The 18,702-nt window shown below is 39.5% G+C and overlaps 1 protein-coding gene across 3 annotated transcripts in view; it reads right to left on the bottom strand.

Annotated features, from left to right (window-relative positions):
- The window catches only part of LOC139474910 (ATP-dependent 6-phosphofructokinase-like), a 41,016-nt gene extending 23,526 nt beyond the window's left edge, over positions 1 to 17,490 (bottom strand). For all 3 annotated transcript variants that reach the window (XM_071258121.1, XM_071258114.1, XM_071258106.1), the window contains exons 1-12: positions 17,241 to 17,490; positions 12,956 to 13,029; positions 9,150 to 9,227; positions 8,105 to 8,294; positions 6,703 to 6,868; positions 5,920 to 5,964; positions 5,225 to 5,333; positions 4,005 to 4,100; positions 3,550 to 3,642; positions 3,030 to 3,155; positions 1,989 to 2,053; positions 1,115 to 1,205 (exon numbers count right to left, since the gene is read on the bottom strand). In XM_071258121.1, coding sequence (XP_071114222.1) covers positions 1,115 to 1,205; positions 1,989 to 2,053; positions 3,030 to 3,155; positions 3,550 to 3,642; positions 4,005 to 4,100; positions 5,225 to 5,333; positions 5,920 to 5,964; positions 6,703 to 6,868; positions 8,105 to 8,294; positions 9,150 to 9,227; positions 12,956 to 13,029; positions 17,241 to 17,418 — 1,311 coding nt within the window. In that variant the 5' untranslated portion in view covers positions 17,419 to 17,490. The remainder of the gene's footprint in view (positions 1 to 1,114; positions 1,206 to 1,988; positions 2,054 to 3,029; positions 3,156 to 3,549; positions 3,643 to 4,004; positions 4,101 to 5,224; positions 5,334 to 5,919; positions 5,965 to 6,702; positions 6,869 to 8,104; positions 8,295 to 9,149; positions 9,228 to 12,955; positions 13,030 to 17,240) is intronic.
- Positions 17,491 to 18,702: the final 1,212 nt, after the last annotated feature.

An 18,702-nucleotide genomic window follows, 5' to 3' on the forward strand; every position in this document is an offset into this window, starting at 1 on the left:
AAGAAGAAGGTCATTGAGTCCATATCAGGGTTAGAAATTGGCACTAGTCCTGTAGTCCTTGCCAAACTGCCCAATAGTAAAGGTATCCTAAGGACTAGTAGAATTTTGACATTTTTAAAGGTTTTGCTATATGCTATCATAATAAGGACTAGTGGACTGAAACTGTTAGTTTCTACCGCTGCATGATATTGATCTAGAAGAAGGTCAAGGTGTCCCTACTGCTCAAGAAGGAGGTCATTGAGTCCATATTGATCTAGAAGAAGGTCAAGGTGTCCCTACTGCTCAAGAAGGTCAAAGTGCCCATATTTCTCTTCTTGAAGGCCATTGTTTAAAAATGGGCTGGTTGACCCATGCTGCTGAGAGTCATTTGAAACACAAGCAATCTGAAGCACTGTTACATTAATAACTGAGGTAAGATTGTTAGCCTGGGGAAATGTAACATATATGGTAAACAAAGGACAATCTGTGAAATAAGCAATTTTCACACATTTCATGTAATTTCAATACCTTCAATGTTTTTTCTAATATTTGAGTTTCATTTGTCATGTTTGCAATGCAAGGCTTGAAATATATTGTCTGTTAACAGTTAACAGTTTCACAAAAATCCTTAAACTGGGCATCATGCTGATGCCACTGCTGTCTTCTTGTTCTCCAAAGACTCGGGGACACTAGTGTCTGTGTAACACTGACATCAAAGTGAGGAGAAGAATAGAAAAACATCTACTAAAGAAGACAACCAAACTCAAAAACACAAAGCTGAAGCATAACATCTAATTCCAAACAATAAGTGAGAACCACACTTGTTAATTCCCAACACTCAGGTATTTCAACACATGCATCTACTAAAGACAACTCATATTAGCAAACAACTCCAGTCAATTCAACCAGAAAACGTTAAAATTAAACCATAAGAGGACATCAAAATTATTTTCCTGAACTCTGCAGAAAAAATAAATATATACTCCAATAAAGAAGTTCTTTTTTTGCATGTATAATAGAAATAAGTCTTCAACAAATGAGTAAAATAGATGTCGATGTAATCAACATGATGTTGAGATGGCTTCTTCATGTATTTGTATAACTTTGTGTGATAGCTGTTACCATGGGAACGTACCTGGCAGTCGGTCCCCTCCACGTTACACAGGGCTGCTGGGGGCCTCAGCTTACTCAGTTTACGGTAGGTGTTTAGGTTGTTCTGGAAACTCCTGGAAGAAAAGAAGCAAGGAATCCTTCAAGCATGAACACTCATTGTTGACAGTCAGAAACAGAGGTACTAAGGTTTGTGTTTGACTGTTGTTTAACACCGCAATCAGAAACATTCCAGGTATATAGTTATATATAATTTACGTAATTGGGACATGATGACACGCATTAACATAGTCAGCAAGCCTGACCACCCGATCCCGTTAATCAGCTCTCATGAAAAGCATTGGTTGCTGAAGACCTATTCTAACACAGAACTTCACTGGGGGGTTACTTTGGTGACTGTCAAGCACTTGTTATTGCAATTAGAGGTTCCCAGTATTGTGCTACCATGAAGTCCCTCACAAAGCTTGCATAAACAGAGAAGTTTTTTTCTGAAACGTATGCAACCGTAACAGATTGGAGACCACACCTTTCCATTTTCTGGTGTCTTGTTTGGTTTCATACATCTACACCAAATATTAGTACAACTGCCTGAATAACCTGGATCAACTGACACTGATTGGCTAAAAAGAACACCGACCATATCATTAATTTTCACTGCCAGTCAAAAGGCCACTCAAAGTTCACCAGACGTGTTCCAAAAGGGTTTGTCAGACTTGATAGTAGGTGGTGTGAAATCAGAGTAAAAGATATGATCAGCAAATGGTAAATGAGACTTACACTAACAAGAACTGCTACTTAACGGACAAAATGGGATTTCAATGTAAAAAGATAACTGAATCAGATGTACGATGGATGCTAGACATCCAGTTACATTCCACGGCACGTTCTACGTGACCTACTTTCCCCGGAGGCGAACAGCTTCCTCCCAGTTCTTCTCACTCATGTTCTTCTGAACAGCCTGGGTCTGGAAACAAATAACACGTGTAGCACTAGCAGTCAGTATGTGGCAATGTGAATGAGAATCCTGTCTCTGCAATGACAAGCACGGAAGAGTGAGTGAGTGAGCGAGTTGTGTTTAACGCCGCTTTTAACAGTATTCCAGTTATATCGCGGCGTGTCAGCATAATGTGGGAGGAAAGCCCGAAGTGATGCAGGTCTCAGACGTTTATCACTTCGGTGAAACCCACGAGCACGGGTATGGTGCTGACAAACCTAGAAACATAATCAGGACGAACCGGGATTCGAACCCACAATCATAGGTTTCTGGCGTGTCCATGGGACGCAACTCTGCACAGCGAATCGCGGCGCCCTAGACAACTTGGCTACCCGTGCCCCCTTGTATCTTTAGAGGTTCAGAACTAAACTCATTAGCTTTACTAAACCAGGCAAATATGAAATGGCCTTGTAATGTTAGAAGAATGGCGCAATTGGGAAATGTGTACTAGCCCAGAGGAATTTGTACTAGCCCAGGGCTAACAGGCTAGTCCTAAGTTCTAACCCAGCTATAACATGTCATGACCTCTAGACATGACACTCATATCATCAGCGTAAGAAATTGGCACTAGTCCTGTAGTCCTTGCCAAACTGCCCAATAGTAAAGGTACCATAAGGACTAGTAGAAATTTGCAATTTTTAGGGGTTTTGCTATTTGTTATCATTATAAGGACTAGTGGACTGAAACTGTTAGTTTCTACCGCTGATATGGCACCAAGTATCGCAATACAACAAACATTTGGTGAATGGTTATGCCACTATTATTCAGAAGTCACAAATGAGATATCTCCTTCCAGTTATGATGAAGGATTAATTGGCCAAAAAACCGAAGACAATATTTTGTAGGGAACCATGCTAAATGAGCTTGCATAGCAACAGACAGGACAAATGTAATGACAAAGATTCATCATGAAGATGTCAGTTGGGAGTGATCCTAGCCCACCTACCCTCTCCACACACTGCATGAGTGGCACTCTGACAGTCTGGTTTCCCTCCAGGGACACGACACAGGCGGGAGTGTCGGGGTCTGCATCCATAAGAGCCAGCACTGCTTCAGCACCCATTCTGGAACCCTGAACAAGTATGGAGTCACAACAACGTTCCAATTTAAGGGGGGTCCTTGGTTCTCGTATTTGAGTCAAGTCCCCCCTCCCTGAGGAAGCGAGTGAGGTAAAATTTTAAATCACATTAGTCACAGCAGTATCTATATCATTTCTCTGAGTGCCTTTCAACAGTACCACTGGTACTCCAATAAAAGAGTGAGTGAGTATGGTTTTATGCCGCTTTAAGCAATATTCCTGAAATTTTCACACATTGTACCCATGTGGGGAATCGAACCCGGGTCTTTGGCATGACAAGCGGATGCTTTAACCTACCCCAACGCCACCCGATACAAGGAATTTCAAACCCTGATTTGTGACTTTATTAGATTTAGTCAGAAAAAGTAGTGAAATATGTTCCACTCACCAGGATCCTGTCAAAGGCAGAGGGACTTCCACCTCTCTGTACGTGGCCGAGCACCGTCACGCGAGTGTCATAGCCCAGGCGGGAGGACAGCAGCTGCAGACAGTTGACAAATCTTTAATTATGTCACTTAACCCGCTTGTGCGGATTGTAGAGAAGGAGTTATCTCCCTTATATCGAGCTGCAACTATTCAGGTAAGCAGAAACACAGTCAGCCACAAATAATACTGAATAATGAAGTCTTTATCTATTGCTCTCAACACAATAAGGAGGTGAGGTTATCATGGTAATAGTATTCCAAAGCGTATTCACATGATCGTATGTATAATTCTACTGAAATGACAAACTATTGCATACCAATTGAATAATCTTTACAGGTCCTGTATGGTCTTACCCTACAAGATTAATCTCTGGATTGTGTTACCATAGTTACATTACAGCAATCATGCTGGACCTACATTTTTGACCATATCAGCTGTGATAGGTTTGCCATGCCTGTCTATAGCTCCCTCTGCAACCAGGATGATATTCAAGCGCTGACCAAAGGATCTCTCCTGCGACATAAAATTCACAGAAAGCACTGAAATAAATTTGAAAACATACAACGAGCACATCAAAATGACAAAATATGTCTCCAGCAAAAACACTGCATGGCTCACTTGCTGTCATGGAAACAAGTTTGAATTTTTTTTCAAAACACAACCTTACTTTATTCAGTAACAAGGGATACCATTTGAAAACGTCATGGTGAGCTAAAAATTAAATGTTAATTTATATTTTTGTCTGAGCAGCAGCTTCATTCTTATCAGCATTCCATTCTAGTCAGTATCAATATATCTGAGATCTGTGTTACATCAGCAGTCCAGCTGGTCTATTCACTTGTCAGTACTAACAAGGTTCCCGATGTATTTTGTGCTATTTATAACTTTCAAGTATTCATCTCTGGAGCATGCTTTCGCTTTGCCAATGCTAGTTTTAATCTGTCGAAAGTATGCATGATAGGTCTGTGTTTTTCCATGTATATTAAAGCCAATTCACATGACCACTTCCTTCCTCTGTTTATCTTACGACTGGATTTTAACTCCCACCCTCCTTTCATTGTATTAGGGCTGAGTTTTGTTACTAAGGTGGTATTTATAGTCCTTTTCATATCAGTATAACGTGGAATGGACTACAGTTTCCCCAAAGGGGTGGTAGGACGCCACAGCTGGGAGGGATGGTTCACGTCCACGACCCCAGGACTTACACATCCCAGGGATAATCCTGGGTTCATGATCCAGGACAAACAACGTATGCCATGAGACAATCCGGGTCCACGACCCAGGGCAACACGTCTCGATGCTTCGGGCCCTACTACTGATTCACGGTTCATGACCTCTGCATTGTTATGCAACCGAGTCAGCCCCCTAGCACCAATGTATTTCCTGTTAATAAATATTTATATGTATTAGCGTGTTTTGTATATTATTATGTATATTAAATATTATCCCTATGGTATATGTCCAGGGGTGAAATTCGTATTTCTCGTAAAAACTTAGAGTTCAGTTTTATATCCATTTATCACCTTTGCACTTTTACAAAGAATGAAACTCTGGCATGATTCAACCCCTGAAAACCCATCTACATGTGATAGGTGATGAGTATATATATACACTGGACCTCTGTTGTGTCAACTGACCGTGGTGAGCTTGTTGCACAGTGTATCCTCCCATCCATCCTCTGGGGGCCACTCAGGGATGAACACCCAGTCAGCCTCACTGGCCAGGGCAGCCACGAGGGCCAGGTACCTACACAGGGGTCACAAAGTGTTATGTTAGCATACTTTATTTACTGAATGTTTCTACATGTACTTAGTGAGTTTGTTCAACACTGTTTTAAAAATATTTCAATTACATCCCAACAGTCAGCTTGTGTCAGGAATGCCGAAGTGATGCAGGTCTTAGATGTTTACCACTTTGCTGAAACCCACGAGCCTAGTGCTGACAAACCTTAAAGCATAATCAGGGCAACTAGGATTTGAACCCACCAACATGTCATCGGTCAGCAATGGTTTCTTTACATACTTCTGTCAACAGCCTATTGTCATTCAATTGATTGTTACTGTTACTTAATGAGCATAACCAAACAAACCATTTCAAAATTATCCTTGCTTACTTTGGCAAAATGAAGCACGTTTAGGCTTGAAATGCAAAAAATAATTGGTTTTGTGTTAAAGCTTTTGTAATGACCAAGCAAATGCAAAAAAACAAAAACTTGGTTGATATTTCTCAAATCAAAACACACTCGTGACAAATGCTCTAGTTATCATATAGAAGATGTTATACTACAGAAGATGTTAGTCCTGATGAAATGTCGACAAAGAACAAAACTTGCCCACAGTGTCTGCCCATCAGTTCCAGAACAAACGCCCTCTGGTGACTGTTAAAAAATACAAGGACACATACTGAATATAACAGCAAGGAAATCAAACTGGAGCTTCTGTAAGAAGTCATAATACATCAATCATAAAACTGACACAAAGTTCCTCTCATGACAAATTACATTTAGAAATCAAACATGACATGATATTTCCAGTGGCCTATCACACTGATTCAACATGTGCACATTTTCTTACATTATGTAGGTAAGGGGTCTGTAAAAGGGTCTGTACTGTACCTTGTCCAAACAAAACTTGTCAGCAAATAAAGATATATGACATTATAGCTAAAATGGATAGAAGTATCATTAAACCGCCTGCATGTTATCAGAAATGAGCGGGCCAGTGTAACTTGATAATGCCCATTATCACGCCCGTTGTTAGGTGACGTCATAGGATAGGGATAGGTGACGTCACGTTCAATAGTGATGTCATCTGGTTTGTTCTATGACTTTTCCATGTTTGTAAAAGTGGGTCAGTGACATTCGTGTTGATTGCAGTAAATGTGTCGAAACCGATATTTCGTTTCTTTTCATTTGACAACAAATTCCATCCATTTTAGCTATAATAACGGTAACGCTATTTTTCAGGGCATTATCATTTGCAGAAGCCCTCGGTCTTTTCAACTGCACTTCTTCGTCGGGCAGTTAATGGAAGACCTCTGGCTTCTGCAAATGATAATGCCCTGAAAACTAGGGTTACCCTTCTAACAATAGGAAAAGTCAGTGGTATGGACTGACCTAGAGGCAGTGGTGGTGATAGCATCCACAGCCTCGATGATCCTGTGGAGAGCTGTGTCAGTGCCTATAGTCATGTCAGTACCACAGAAGTCGTTGTCGATGGAGCCCACCATCCCAGCAATGTTCAGGTGGGAACAACGGTCGGCGCTTGACTGCGGAATCTTTCCTAGTGTAACAACAAATAATGCACACAATGACCAGGACAAGTTTCTAGTACATTGATATAATGATGTAGTAATTGTGACCATAGAGGCTGTTAACCTGTCAAGCCATTGACTAGTTATAGTTTAACCTGACTAGAAATCCTTTCTCCTCAGTCTAGTAACATGCACTGTTTTGGCGTAATCTAACATCAGAATAACAAATAAAATTGACAATCATGACAAGTCATCATCAAACTTGAAGGCTGGAGATCTCTTATACAGAATTGAAATATACTACTCAAAAGAAGTCAAAATCCACCCAGTCATAGGAAATAAATGTGTGTTCTTTAACTCCTTTTGAGTCGTATAATGAAACACTTTGAAAATGCTTATTGAATTTTTTTTAATATTTGACAAAATGGCCAGAAAAATCAAATTAAGTTGTTCTTTGTATTTAGGCATGAGATAAAACACAACAATGTTATAAATACACAATGCCTTTAAGAAAGTGTTCAAACGTAGCAAATGTCATATTTGGGACTACACTTTCGAGTGAAGTACAAATTCTAATATGTTTTGGGGGGTTGAGTCTCATCTGGGATTCAAACCCACAGTCTCAGAGTGTCGCACCTTATCGCCAGCGACCAGTGATCTAACCCACTCGACCACCGAAGCTTCCACAAAATGGAAGTCAGACAACTGGTAGTCTAGATCACATACTTCGTGTACCCCTCTAACAAGTGTAACTTAAAATTGTTTTAAAGGTAAAGGAAAAGTTGTCAGTCAGGAACCAATAAACTTTGCAGGAATGACAAATAACCAATCACATTATCCCAAAATAAGCCAAATATGACAATTTATCATATAAGTTGTCATATGACAACCAAGCGTGATTGTATACTTGATCCCCTCTAGCAAAGTTAGCATTAGTGGTCACGCATTTCAAAAGCAGAACCAGTTCATGAGTATAGGCATATCACCGGAAATGCTGCTACCAGAAGTAGCGCTTTGCGAGGCTTACGGGGCCCTATTGTGAGAATATGCAGGAAAGGGAGATCAAACCACTCAGTATTTATTTCTGCTCTGTCTGTTCCTGACAGAGCAAATATCTTGTGAATATCATCTCTTTCAATTGGACAAAAGATTTTCTGTTATTTACCTAACACAACCTTCCATGAAGGTTGCCAAATCTCCATGCAGAGAGGTATATCCATTAAGAGAAAGAAATCAGATTGTAATATAATTGAAGTGTTTCAAACCTTCTTTGACCAGATCAGCGAGGAGGCTGGACCATTCCTTCCTGAAGAGGTTGGCGCCGGTGAGACTGCCATCACCCCCAATCACAACCAGGTTGGTGATATTCAAGTTGACGAGATTCTCCGCTGCCTGAAGACGGCCCTCCCTCTCACGGAATGTCTTACATCGGGCACTTCCTATTACTGTACCTCCCTGCCAATGGACAGAATTAAGTTAAACAGCCATGTATCGGAATCATCAGTGTCAGAGCATGCTGATACAAGTATTAGTCAATCGGTTTATTTGGTCTAGGCCATCGGCCCATATAATACCTCTTAGGTATCACTCTGATGCAACATTTTGGAAAAGCAGGGGTGCATTTGGGGATAAGAATTTCAAATCCTTTCTAGAATTCCTTTCACAAAGCAATGATGGTGACAATAGCTTTAATAACCATATTACCGTATATGACGTAGATGAGCCAAATTTTGAGGACCAGAAAATATATTCCATAGAAAGGGGTCGGCTTATGTATGGGTTACACTTTTATCAAACTCTTTTTCTGTTGGTAAAAAAATACATCATATCGCTTCAAGTGCTGAACAACACCATAACAATATTATTGAATAAAAAGTTTGATAAAAATTAATAAAAAAGATTACGTAGATTACAAACGTGAGTTAAGATATTCACTTAAACAATTTTCATTCATGTGTTCTGTGAAGTTTGTCATGCTGTCTTGTTCTTGATGTCATCAACATGTGGGTACTTCAAGACAAGGTGCACATGTTCCAATTATGATTTACAGCAATTCATCATTAGTTTATGTGACACTGGCAGAAGACCGGCCTATGTTTCAACTTTGATACATTTATGGGACCTGGGTGAAGCTAGGCTTTCATGTCAACATACAAAGGGTGCAAATTACATCAAGTTCCTTTAAACAGGCCCTGCCAAACAATGTTGGAAGGAACGTCGAAATGGTCTCAAAAGATAGCTGGCTTCAATGTCAACACTATAATACAATGCTCATTACGACATGGGTAAGGCATGGGTATAATATCTCACCAACTGCATGATGCCGGAAACACTGGCCCATGTTGCCAGTTGAATATGGTCACTGCCATCAACCATCCCCTGGTAGCCCTGGAAACAAAATATAGTGAGTGAGTGAGTATGGTTTTACGCCACAATAGTCCAGTAATACCCAGGCAGGGGACACAAGAAATGGGCTTCACACATTGTACCCATGTCGGGAATCGAACCTGGGTCTTCGGCGTGACGAGCAAACGCTTAAACCACTAGGCTACCTGACTGCCCATAACAAACAATAGACAGCTCTAAGTTCTAGAAAATAATATACCATAGTCATGTTCACAATCTGAACTATTTGCGCAACCTTAAGTGTAATCATTGGTGGGAATGAGCAATGAATGTTGTTTATGGGATTGTCACACAACCTTCAGTGTAATCAATTGACAGAAAGTGAGTGAGTGAGTTTGGTTTTACGCCGATTTTAGCAATATTCCTGCAATATCACGGCGGGGCACGCCAGAAATGGGCTTCACACATTGTACCGATGTCAGGAATCGAACCTGAGTCTTCGGCGTGACGTGCGAACACTTTAACCAGTAGGCTACCCGACCGCCCCAATTGACAGAAAGAGCAGTGAATGTTGTTTACACAGGTGTAATACAAACTTCAGTGTAATCATTGATGGGAATGAGCAATGAATATTGTTTACACTGGCGTCACACAACCTTCAGTGTAATCATTGATAGGAATGAGCAATGAATATTGTTTACACAGGCGTCACACAACCTTCCGTGTAATCATTGATAGGAATGAGTGATGAATATTGTTTACACTGGCATCACACAACCTTTAGTGTAATCATTGATGGGAATGAGCAATGAATATTGTTTACACTGGCATTTCACAACCTTCAGTGTAATCATTGATAGGAATGAGCAATGAATATTGTTTACACTGGCGTCACATAACCTTCAGTGTAATCATTGATAGGAATGAGTGATGAATATTGTTTACACTGGCATCACACAACCTTTAGTGTAATCATTGATGGGAATGAGCAATGAATATTGTTTACACTGGCGTTTCACAACCTTCAGTGTAATCATTGATGGGAATGAGCAATGAATATTGTTTACACTGGCGTCACACAACCTTCAGTGTAATCATTGATAGGAATGAGTGATGAATATTGTTTACACTGGCATCACACAACCTTTAGTGTAATCATTGATGGGAATGAGCAATGAATATTGTTTACACTGGCGTTTCACAACCTTCAGTGTAATCATTAATGGGAATGAGCAATGAATATTGTTTACACTGGCGTCACACAACCTTCAGTGTAATCATTGATAGGAATGAGCAATGAATATTGTTTACACAGGCGTCACACAACTTTCAGTGTAATCATTGATGGGAATGAGCAATGAATATTGTTTACACTGGCGTCACACAACCTTCAGTGTAATCATTGATGGGAATGAGCAATGAATATTGTTTACACAGGCGTCACACAACTTTCAGTGTAATCATTGATTGGAATGAGCAATGAATATTGTTTACACTGGCGTCACACAACTTTCAGTGTAATCATTGATGGGAATGAGCATTGAATATTGTTTACACTGGCGTCACACAACCTTCAGTGTAATCATTGATAGGAATGAGCAATGAATATTGTTTACACAGGCGTCACACAACTTTCAGTGTAATCATTGATGGGAATGAGCAATGAATATTGTTTACACTGGCATCATACAACCTTCAGTGTAATCATTGATGGGAATGAGCAATGAATATTGTTTACACTGGCGTCACACAACCTTCAGTGTAATCATTGATGGGAATGAGCAATGAATATTGTTTACACAGGCGTCACACAACTTTCAGTGTAATCATTGATGGGAATGAGCAATGAATATTGTTTACACTGGCGTCACACAACTTTCAGTGTAATCATGGATGGGAATGAGCAATGAATATTGTTTACACAGGCGTCACACAACCTTCAGTGTAATCATTGATAGGAATGAGCAATGAATATTGTTTACACTGGCATCATACAACCTTCAGTGTAATCATTGATGGGAATGAGCAATGAATATTGTTTACACTGGCGTCACACAACCTTCAGTGTAATCATTGATGGGAATGAGCAATGAATATTGTTTACACAGGCGTCACACAACTTTCAGTGTAATCATTGATGGGAATGAGCAATGAATATTGTTTACACTGGCGTCACACAACTTTCAGTGTAATCATGGATGGGAATGAGCAATGAATATTGTTTACACAGGCGTCACACAACCTTCAGTGTAATCATTGATAGGAATGAGCAATGAATATTGTTTACACTGGCGTCACACAACTTTCAGTGTAATCATGGATGGGAATGAGCAATGAATATTGTTTACACTCACGTCATACAACCTTCAGTGTAATCATGGATAGGAATGAGCAATGAATATTGTTTACACTGGCGTCACACAACCTTTAGTGTAATCATTGATGGGAATGAGCAATGAATGTTGTTTACACTCACGTCATACAACCTTCAGTGTAATCATGGATAGGAATGAGCAATGAATATTGTTTACACTGGCGTCACACAACCTTTAGTGTAATCATTGATAGGAATGAGTGATGAATATTGTTAACACAGGCGTCACACAACTTTCAGTGTAATCATTGATGGGAATGAGCAATGAATGTTGTTTACACAGGCGTCACACAACCTTCAGTGTAATCATTGATAGGAATGAGCAATGAATATTGTTTACACAGGCGTCACACAACCTTCAGTGTAATCATTGATGGGAATGAGCAATGAATATTGTTTACACTGGCGTCACACAACTTTCAGTGTAATCATTGATGGGAATGAGCAATGAATATTGTTAACACAGGCGTCACACAACCTTCAGTGTAATCATTGATGGGAATGAGCAATGAATATTGTTTACACTGGCGTCACACAACCTTCAGTGTAATCATTGATAGGAATGAGCAATGAATATTGTTTACACAGGCGTCACACAACCTTCAGTGTAATCATTGATGGGAATGAGCAATGAATATTGTTTACACTGGCGTCACACAACTTTCAGTGTAATCATTGATGGGAATGAGCAATGAATATTGTTTACACAGGCGTCACACAACCTTCAGTGTAATCATTGATGGGAATGAGCAATGAATATTGTTTACACTGGCATCACACAACCTTCAGTGTAATCATTGATGGGAATGAGCAATGAATATTGTTTACACTAGCCTTTAAACATGTTTAACAAATCAAGTTCAGGCCAGGCACACCAGTTGTTGAAAATATAAGCAACAGAGTCCATGTTCAGAAACTATGATCCACAATCAGACATGTCCCAGATTTAACCTATCAACCCTCACAGGGTACTGGAAACCAGCTTGTACCAGAGTCCCCACAAGTATCATTGGTCAGAACGTGTTTTGAGGTTTGAGATTTATCAGCAGGACTCATGTGAATACAGACAATGTCATAATTCATGATGTCACTAGAGGGCCAGCACTGGAGAGGGTCTCATTCTTATTGTGTTAATTCCTGACGAATGATGACAGATGATGGACAGTGATGAAAAAAAAAGCCATCATCAGTCACAAGTATGTGATGACATGAACCACAACTCTAAACAATCCTCTATTTTGACTGTATACATTTACTATTTACTCATTCCCAGCAATGATTACACTGAAGGTTGCTATATAGTATCATTATAAGGGCGAGTGGACCATAAATGTATACACCTGTTATTTTGATGAACATTATTTCATTTTGAAAATGTGATAATTATTACTGTTACCTCTTTGATGAAGTAGACTTTGGTCCCAAGGAAGAAGCCCATACGGACCACTGCCCGCACAGCAGCATTCATACCTGCAACAGAACAGCTAGAAGTGGGGAAAATCAAATTTAAGATGTATGTGACTCAATATCTGAAATATTGGTGTAAGCAAAAGGGCTGTTACGATTCACTCGCGTATTCGGTGAATCGAACCGTATCCCTTCATGAATTGATTTCGCTACTCATGGTCACCAGAATTGAATATTTCCCAAAAAGAATTAAAAGGTGTTTTGTTATTTATCAAAGCAAGATAATTATGTAAAATGGAATATATACAAGTCATGCAGTAGTCTGTTGTGTGGGTCATCTACAACTCCACCTTGGTGAAACGGCTGATTGTCCGTAACGCTCATCAATTATTTGGACCCTAAAGGTAGCGTTGTACCGAGCGATCACTGTATTTTTTTGCAACCATGGTTATGCAGCCATGTGCATTTAAATACCCTGTACCTAAAAATATCTGTAAGAAGTTATTATAGGCAAACAAAGATTTCTTCAAAGACAACACTCTTATGTATTTAACATGACAGTAATGTAGTCCCTGGTCATTGTCACATTTGAGCAGATACAAGTACCTGGATAAGTGCAGTATATAAATTATTATTATTATTACTATTATCATAATTGCAGTATATAAATGTATATTATTATGATGATGATTTATTTTGTTATTGTTTCACTGAATATAATAAATATTACTGTACATTAACCGCTTACTTGTTGTATTCATGAATATACTCATATGTGTTACCCTATATTTGTGATGTGTATCGTTATCGTCTCATAGTGTATTCGCTGCAACCCTAGTAAGCAATGCCATCTCAGTCCTGTTATTCTTTTATAAAACCTCTACCATTTAGCTACAAAGCTAGTTAAGAATCTTAACTAATATATATCATAACAGCAGTGATTGGGATATTCATGAGGCAAAACATTGTTTGGTTGTTGATTCTGTTGATACTAAAATATTGAAAGAGGAAAAGATAACCTTTTTGAAGAACATAAAATTCCCGTGAAATGTCTTCTTATTATATTTTCCCCCTACTTACTGACCAAGATTTTGTCAAAAAGAAATCACAATGTCTAGAGTTCTTGTCGAACCTGGGGAACCGAAGTTGTTTGGGTTCTTATACTATAGCCTACAGTAATGTCATGTGTGTATTTATTTGACACATATTTGATACCATAAGGTGGCATGTGGCCCTGTGCACAGTGCACAGGTAATCAGGTGAAGTTAAGCAACGTTGGACGCGGAGAAGTCCTTGGATGGGTGACCGCGTTTTGGCAGCTTGGCTCATGAGTTTCCATGGCTTCTGTCCTGTCCCACACTGAAGCACATGTACCACATGTGGTGTCTCCTTGGGCAAGTGACTTTGTTTGAAATGTGCCTTTGTTCACCCAGCAGTGCATGGGTACCCGGTAGCATGAGATGGCAATGTGGTTGTTAACCTTATAGCACCTAACAGACATCTTGGGTTATATTCCCAGGGAGCTGAGAATGATTCTTGAGTACACACTGACCTAGTGACCTGGGGAATAGCATGCCCCTAGGTGGTGTGGAAATATGCGCAAAATAAATGGCCTCTGTTTGACGTAATAAGCGCCCACAGCGAGATTTGCTGATGTATTGGCTAGTGAACAATCCCAATTAGCACCCCTTCCGACCCCTATTCGCATATAATACGCACTGCTTCATTCCCCTATTCGCGTACAATACGCACTCGAGTGTTATATGCACCTTTTATTATTGGCAATCAAATTCTGGAAAAATATATCTGTCGTACATAAACATTTCAATCTGTTAGCACAAACCATGAAATTTATCTTTCAACACTTATTTAATGACGTGCAAGCATGAGTGTGTGCGTGTGTGGCTGCTTGTATGTGTCCGGACTGATGCCAATTTATAGTGCTCGCCCACTGATATACCATGCCGCAGTTTAACATGAATACCCCACTCAAACACAGAATACTGACTCCGAGCCGACCAGTCCTTGTTTTAGCCCCTTAATGCCGAGTGCCAGACAGGGTAAAAACAAGTGCCATCTTTAAACTTTCTTTTGGTATGACGCTCTACCACTTGACCACGGAGGCGGTCTTTCACTTTTTGTGACTTCAATAGGTACTAGGGCTGTTACCATTCACTCGTGTGTTCGGTGAAACGAACCGTATCCATTCATGAATTGAATTCGTTATTCGTGGTCACTAGAATCAAATATTTATGAATATGCAATTATGTGCATTTACATATCCTGTACCTAAAAATATTCACTTGTCATTGTTGCATTTGAGCAGATACTAGTACCTGGATATGTGCAGTATATAAATGTATAATATGTTAATAATTAACAAACCATGTCAAATACTGTATTTCGTTATTTTTTCAACGAATATAACAAATAATAAATCAACTGCTGACTTATTGTATTTGTGATTTAATATTCATATTTGTTACCCTATATTCATTATACATATTCGCCTCATAATGTATTCATTGCAGCCCTAAAAGGTACAATATAATGAAATATTAATGACAAAGAATTCCTGTTATACTTCAGAGCTCAGGAATATGTACAGTGGTAGAAACTAACAGTTTTCGTCCACTAGTCCTTATAATGCTAACATATAGCAAAACCCTTAAAAGGGCAAATTTCTATTAGTCCTTATGATACCATAACCATTTGGCAGTTCGGCAGGGACTATAGGACTAGTGCCAATTCCTAACTCTGATGTATATGTTAGTTCTGTGAATGACAGCATGGTACCAGTATCTAATTGCAGGATTACTGTCAGAGTTAAACACTAGCTCAGACACATGAAATATATCTCCTATTTTCTTATAATGCTCAAAATGAATCTTAAACACTAAAAGTGAAGATACAAGAAGTTCTTGTGTAGGAATCTACAATGGAATACTGGTTGAGCAGACCAGTAAGTGTTACAAAATTCAAAACTGTTAAAAATTATCAAACACACATACCATATTTCCCATAATAAGCATCCTGGGTGCTAAGTGCTAGAGTATTTTTCACAGTACAACTAAAAAGTACAAACAGCCCTCATATACTTGAAAGGATTTCACCTCCCCATGCAAGATGTCATTTAAATTATGATCCAAATGATATCATGAACACGGAAATAGAATTTTCAGTCAAATTATTGAATTCATGACCATGCATTCAGTCACTCACTTGTGCTCAGAATTCATGAAAATACAATATTTTAATGCGAGTAAATGGAAGCCTGTACACTTGTACTGAATGGAAATATTGGCAATAATATTTACCTAGTGGATGTGATTTTTGGTTATCAGATTGCTGATCTATATTCTAGAATTATACAAATAAACACAACCAACCAAAATAAAACATCCTTCTTTTAACTTTGACCTTATTAAGAAATTACATCTGCACTTACAACTGTTCCAATATTGATGATTTAAAATTGCATCATGAACATCATATACAATTGCAGAATATGCCAAAACCATTCTTAAGAATGTTTTATTTTTTTCTTGGTCATTTTGACTGAATAACACTTCCCAGCTACAAACAGTTGAAATTGGAATGGTCTTGAACTGAACATGCTGAAGCCCAATGTAACACCGCATGTTAGGGGGAAATCAATACACAAAATAATGTCTCTTACATAGTAAATGTTTTCCTACATATAGGCCTATATCCTTTAAGTCTTGGTAGCCAAGAGTGACTGGTAATATTTCAATTCATTGAAACACACATTAAAAGCAGCGTACACATTCATGTTTATTATCATTGTTGATACATGAGGGTCTCTGTGACCTGCAAGTACCACTTGGCATGATCCATATGAACTCTCACAACGACATCAAACCAGCTTTTAAATTATGTGAAATCCTTTCGCGTCTATGACCAATTCTACAAACACGCCCATACCAAGGCATTGCATAAAGTCGCATGTCCTTGTCGCTTTAATGTCATTCGGCAATGTCACAATTTCGCTAATCATAAACACGAATTACTGGCCTATCGATCTTAACCATAAGGTCTATCACCAAAATACATGTCCCACACTCTAGGCCTAGCTCTACGCGTCTTGCATCGTATAGAACTGCTGGCTGCAGCTATAATGATCTACTCTTTTCAATGGCATCGTCTGTCGCATACGTCGGTTCTTCATATGTTTCAAATTAAGACTCTCTGTCGCCAATAAAGCTCCATAATAAACACAATACTAGTCAAATGAATCTCATAGCGACTCCTACCTTGGGAGTCCCCTCCGCTGGTGAAAACGCCGATGCATTTTCCCGAGCAGCTCCCGGGAGCTAGTCTGGATCCCTCTTTGCCTGGTGTAGCCATGACACTGTCTTTCCTTGACATCACACGATGCCGCGGGTTGAATGTTGGTAACTGTTGATCGTTGAACACCGCGTCAGACTCCATGTTTGGTGATGCGACCTTCACGTTTTTGTCAGACAAGCAAATCGACCTTCGTTTACGTGACCTTGCTGTCACTGTCTCACGGAATGACGAGAGATGTTGCGAGAGTATATAACTAGTTTCCGTCATCTGCAGCGCTTAACTATTTTGCGCAACTATATTTGTTTAGGGTAAGAGCCCAGTTTAGCCGGTAACATAAACGGCTCTCGGGCAAAAGGTTGCGCTCAACACAGGGCGCCGACTTTAACTTGTTGGTTGGTTTGTTGTTTAACGCCGTACTCAGCTATATGACGGCGGTCTGTAAATAACCGAGTCTGGACCAGGAGGTAATCAGGATAAGTGTCGTTTCTTTCTAAAATGTAAAACGTTTTCAGTTTGGAAACATTAAATAAACATCAGAGAAGTTTCAAAACATGTTGGGAATGTATTTTAATGACGGAAAAAGAAAAAAAATTATTTACGTGTCAACCTTGAGCTCAATTTCTTACCACTGATTTTCAATTTCAGAATATCCCACAAGACAATGCAGATATAAAGTATCTTCATTTCTTGTTGCCTAGGAATTTCTCAGAGTTCACTGTTAACATATAAATTCATTTGCCTGAAAATATATTGAGAAACTGCATAGAGAGAACCCCTATGACTTGCATGGACATTCTACACCATGATGTTTCTGGCAACCCCACGATGATTGAGAATAGGTCCCAAGTATGGAGTTAAGGCTCTGTGTCTTAGGGAATGAAGGTGGCACATATGTTTGTTTGACACATAATATGCCTTATTTGAAAGGGGCAGCCAGACTTGTAGGGACCCACAACACGTTTTATTCAAGACATCTAGTGAGCGACGTATTTCTGTGTGCAAACTCTAAGGCAATATATTCCAGAATGTTCGTGAGCAAATAATTTTGCAATCCCTTCCCATCTAATCTACACTTACGGCTGTGAGGTGAGGTGAGGTGAAATGGGGTTCTACGTCGCGTTCAAGATTATTGCACTAAGTCTTATATAGTGACTTGCATGCACGTTTGTGTGTGTGTGTGTGTGTGTGTGTGTGCCTGCGCACGCGTGTGTGTGTTGCTACTTGTACTAGTCCGGACTGATGCCCATTTTTTAGTGCTAGCCCACTGAGATACCATGCCGTAATTTAACATGAATACACCACTCAGACACAGTATACTGACTCTGAGCCGACCAGTCCTTGTTTCCGAGCGCCAGTCAGTGTAACAACTGGTCGACGTAGACTAACATAATAAGTATAGTCCCTGAAATCAGCTGCCTGAAATAT

This window comes from Haliotis cracherodii, unplaced genomic scaffold (genome assembly GCF_022045235.1).
Source record: "Haliotis cracherodii isolate W230 unplaced genomic scaffold, xgHalCrac1.p SCAF_1, whole genome shotgun sequence".
Classification (NCBI taxonomy): Eukaryota; Metazoa; Mollusca; class Gastropoda; order Lepetellida; family Haliotidae; genus Haliotis; species Haliotis cracherodii.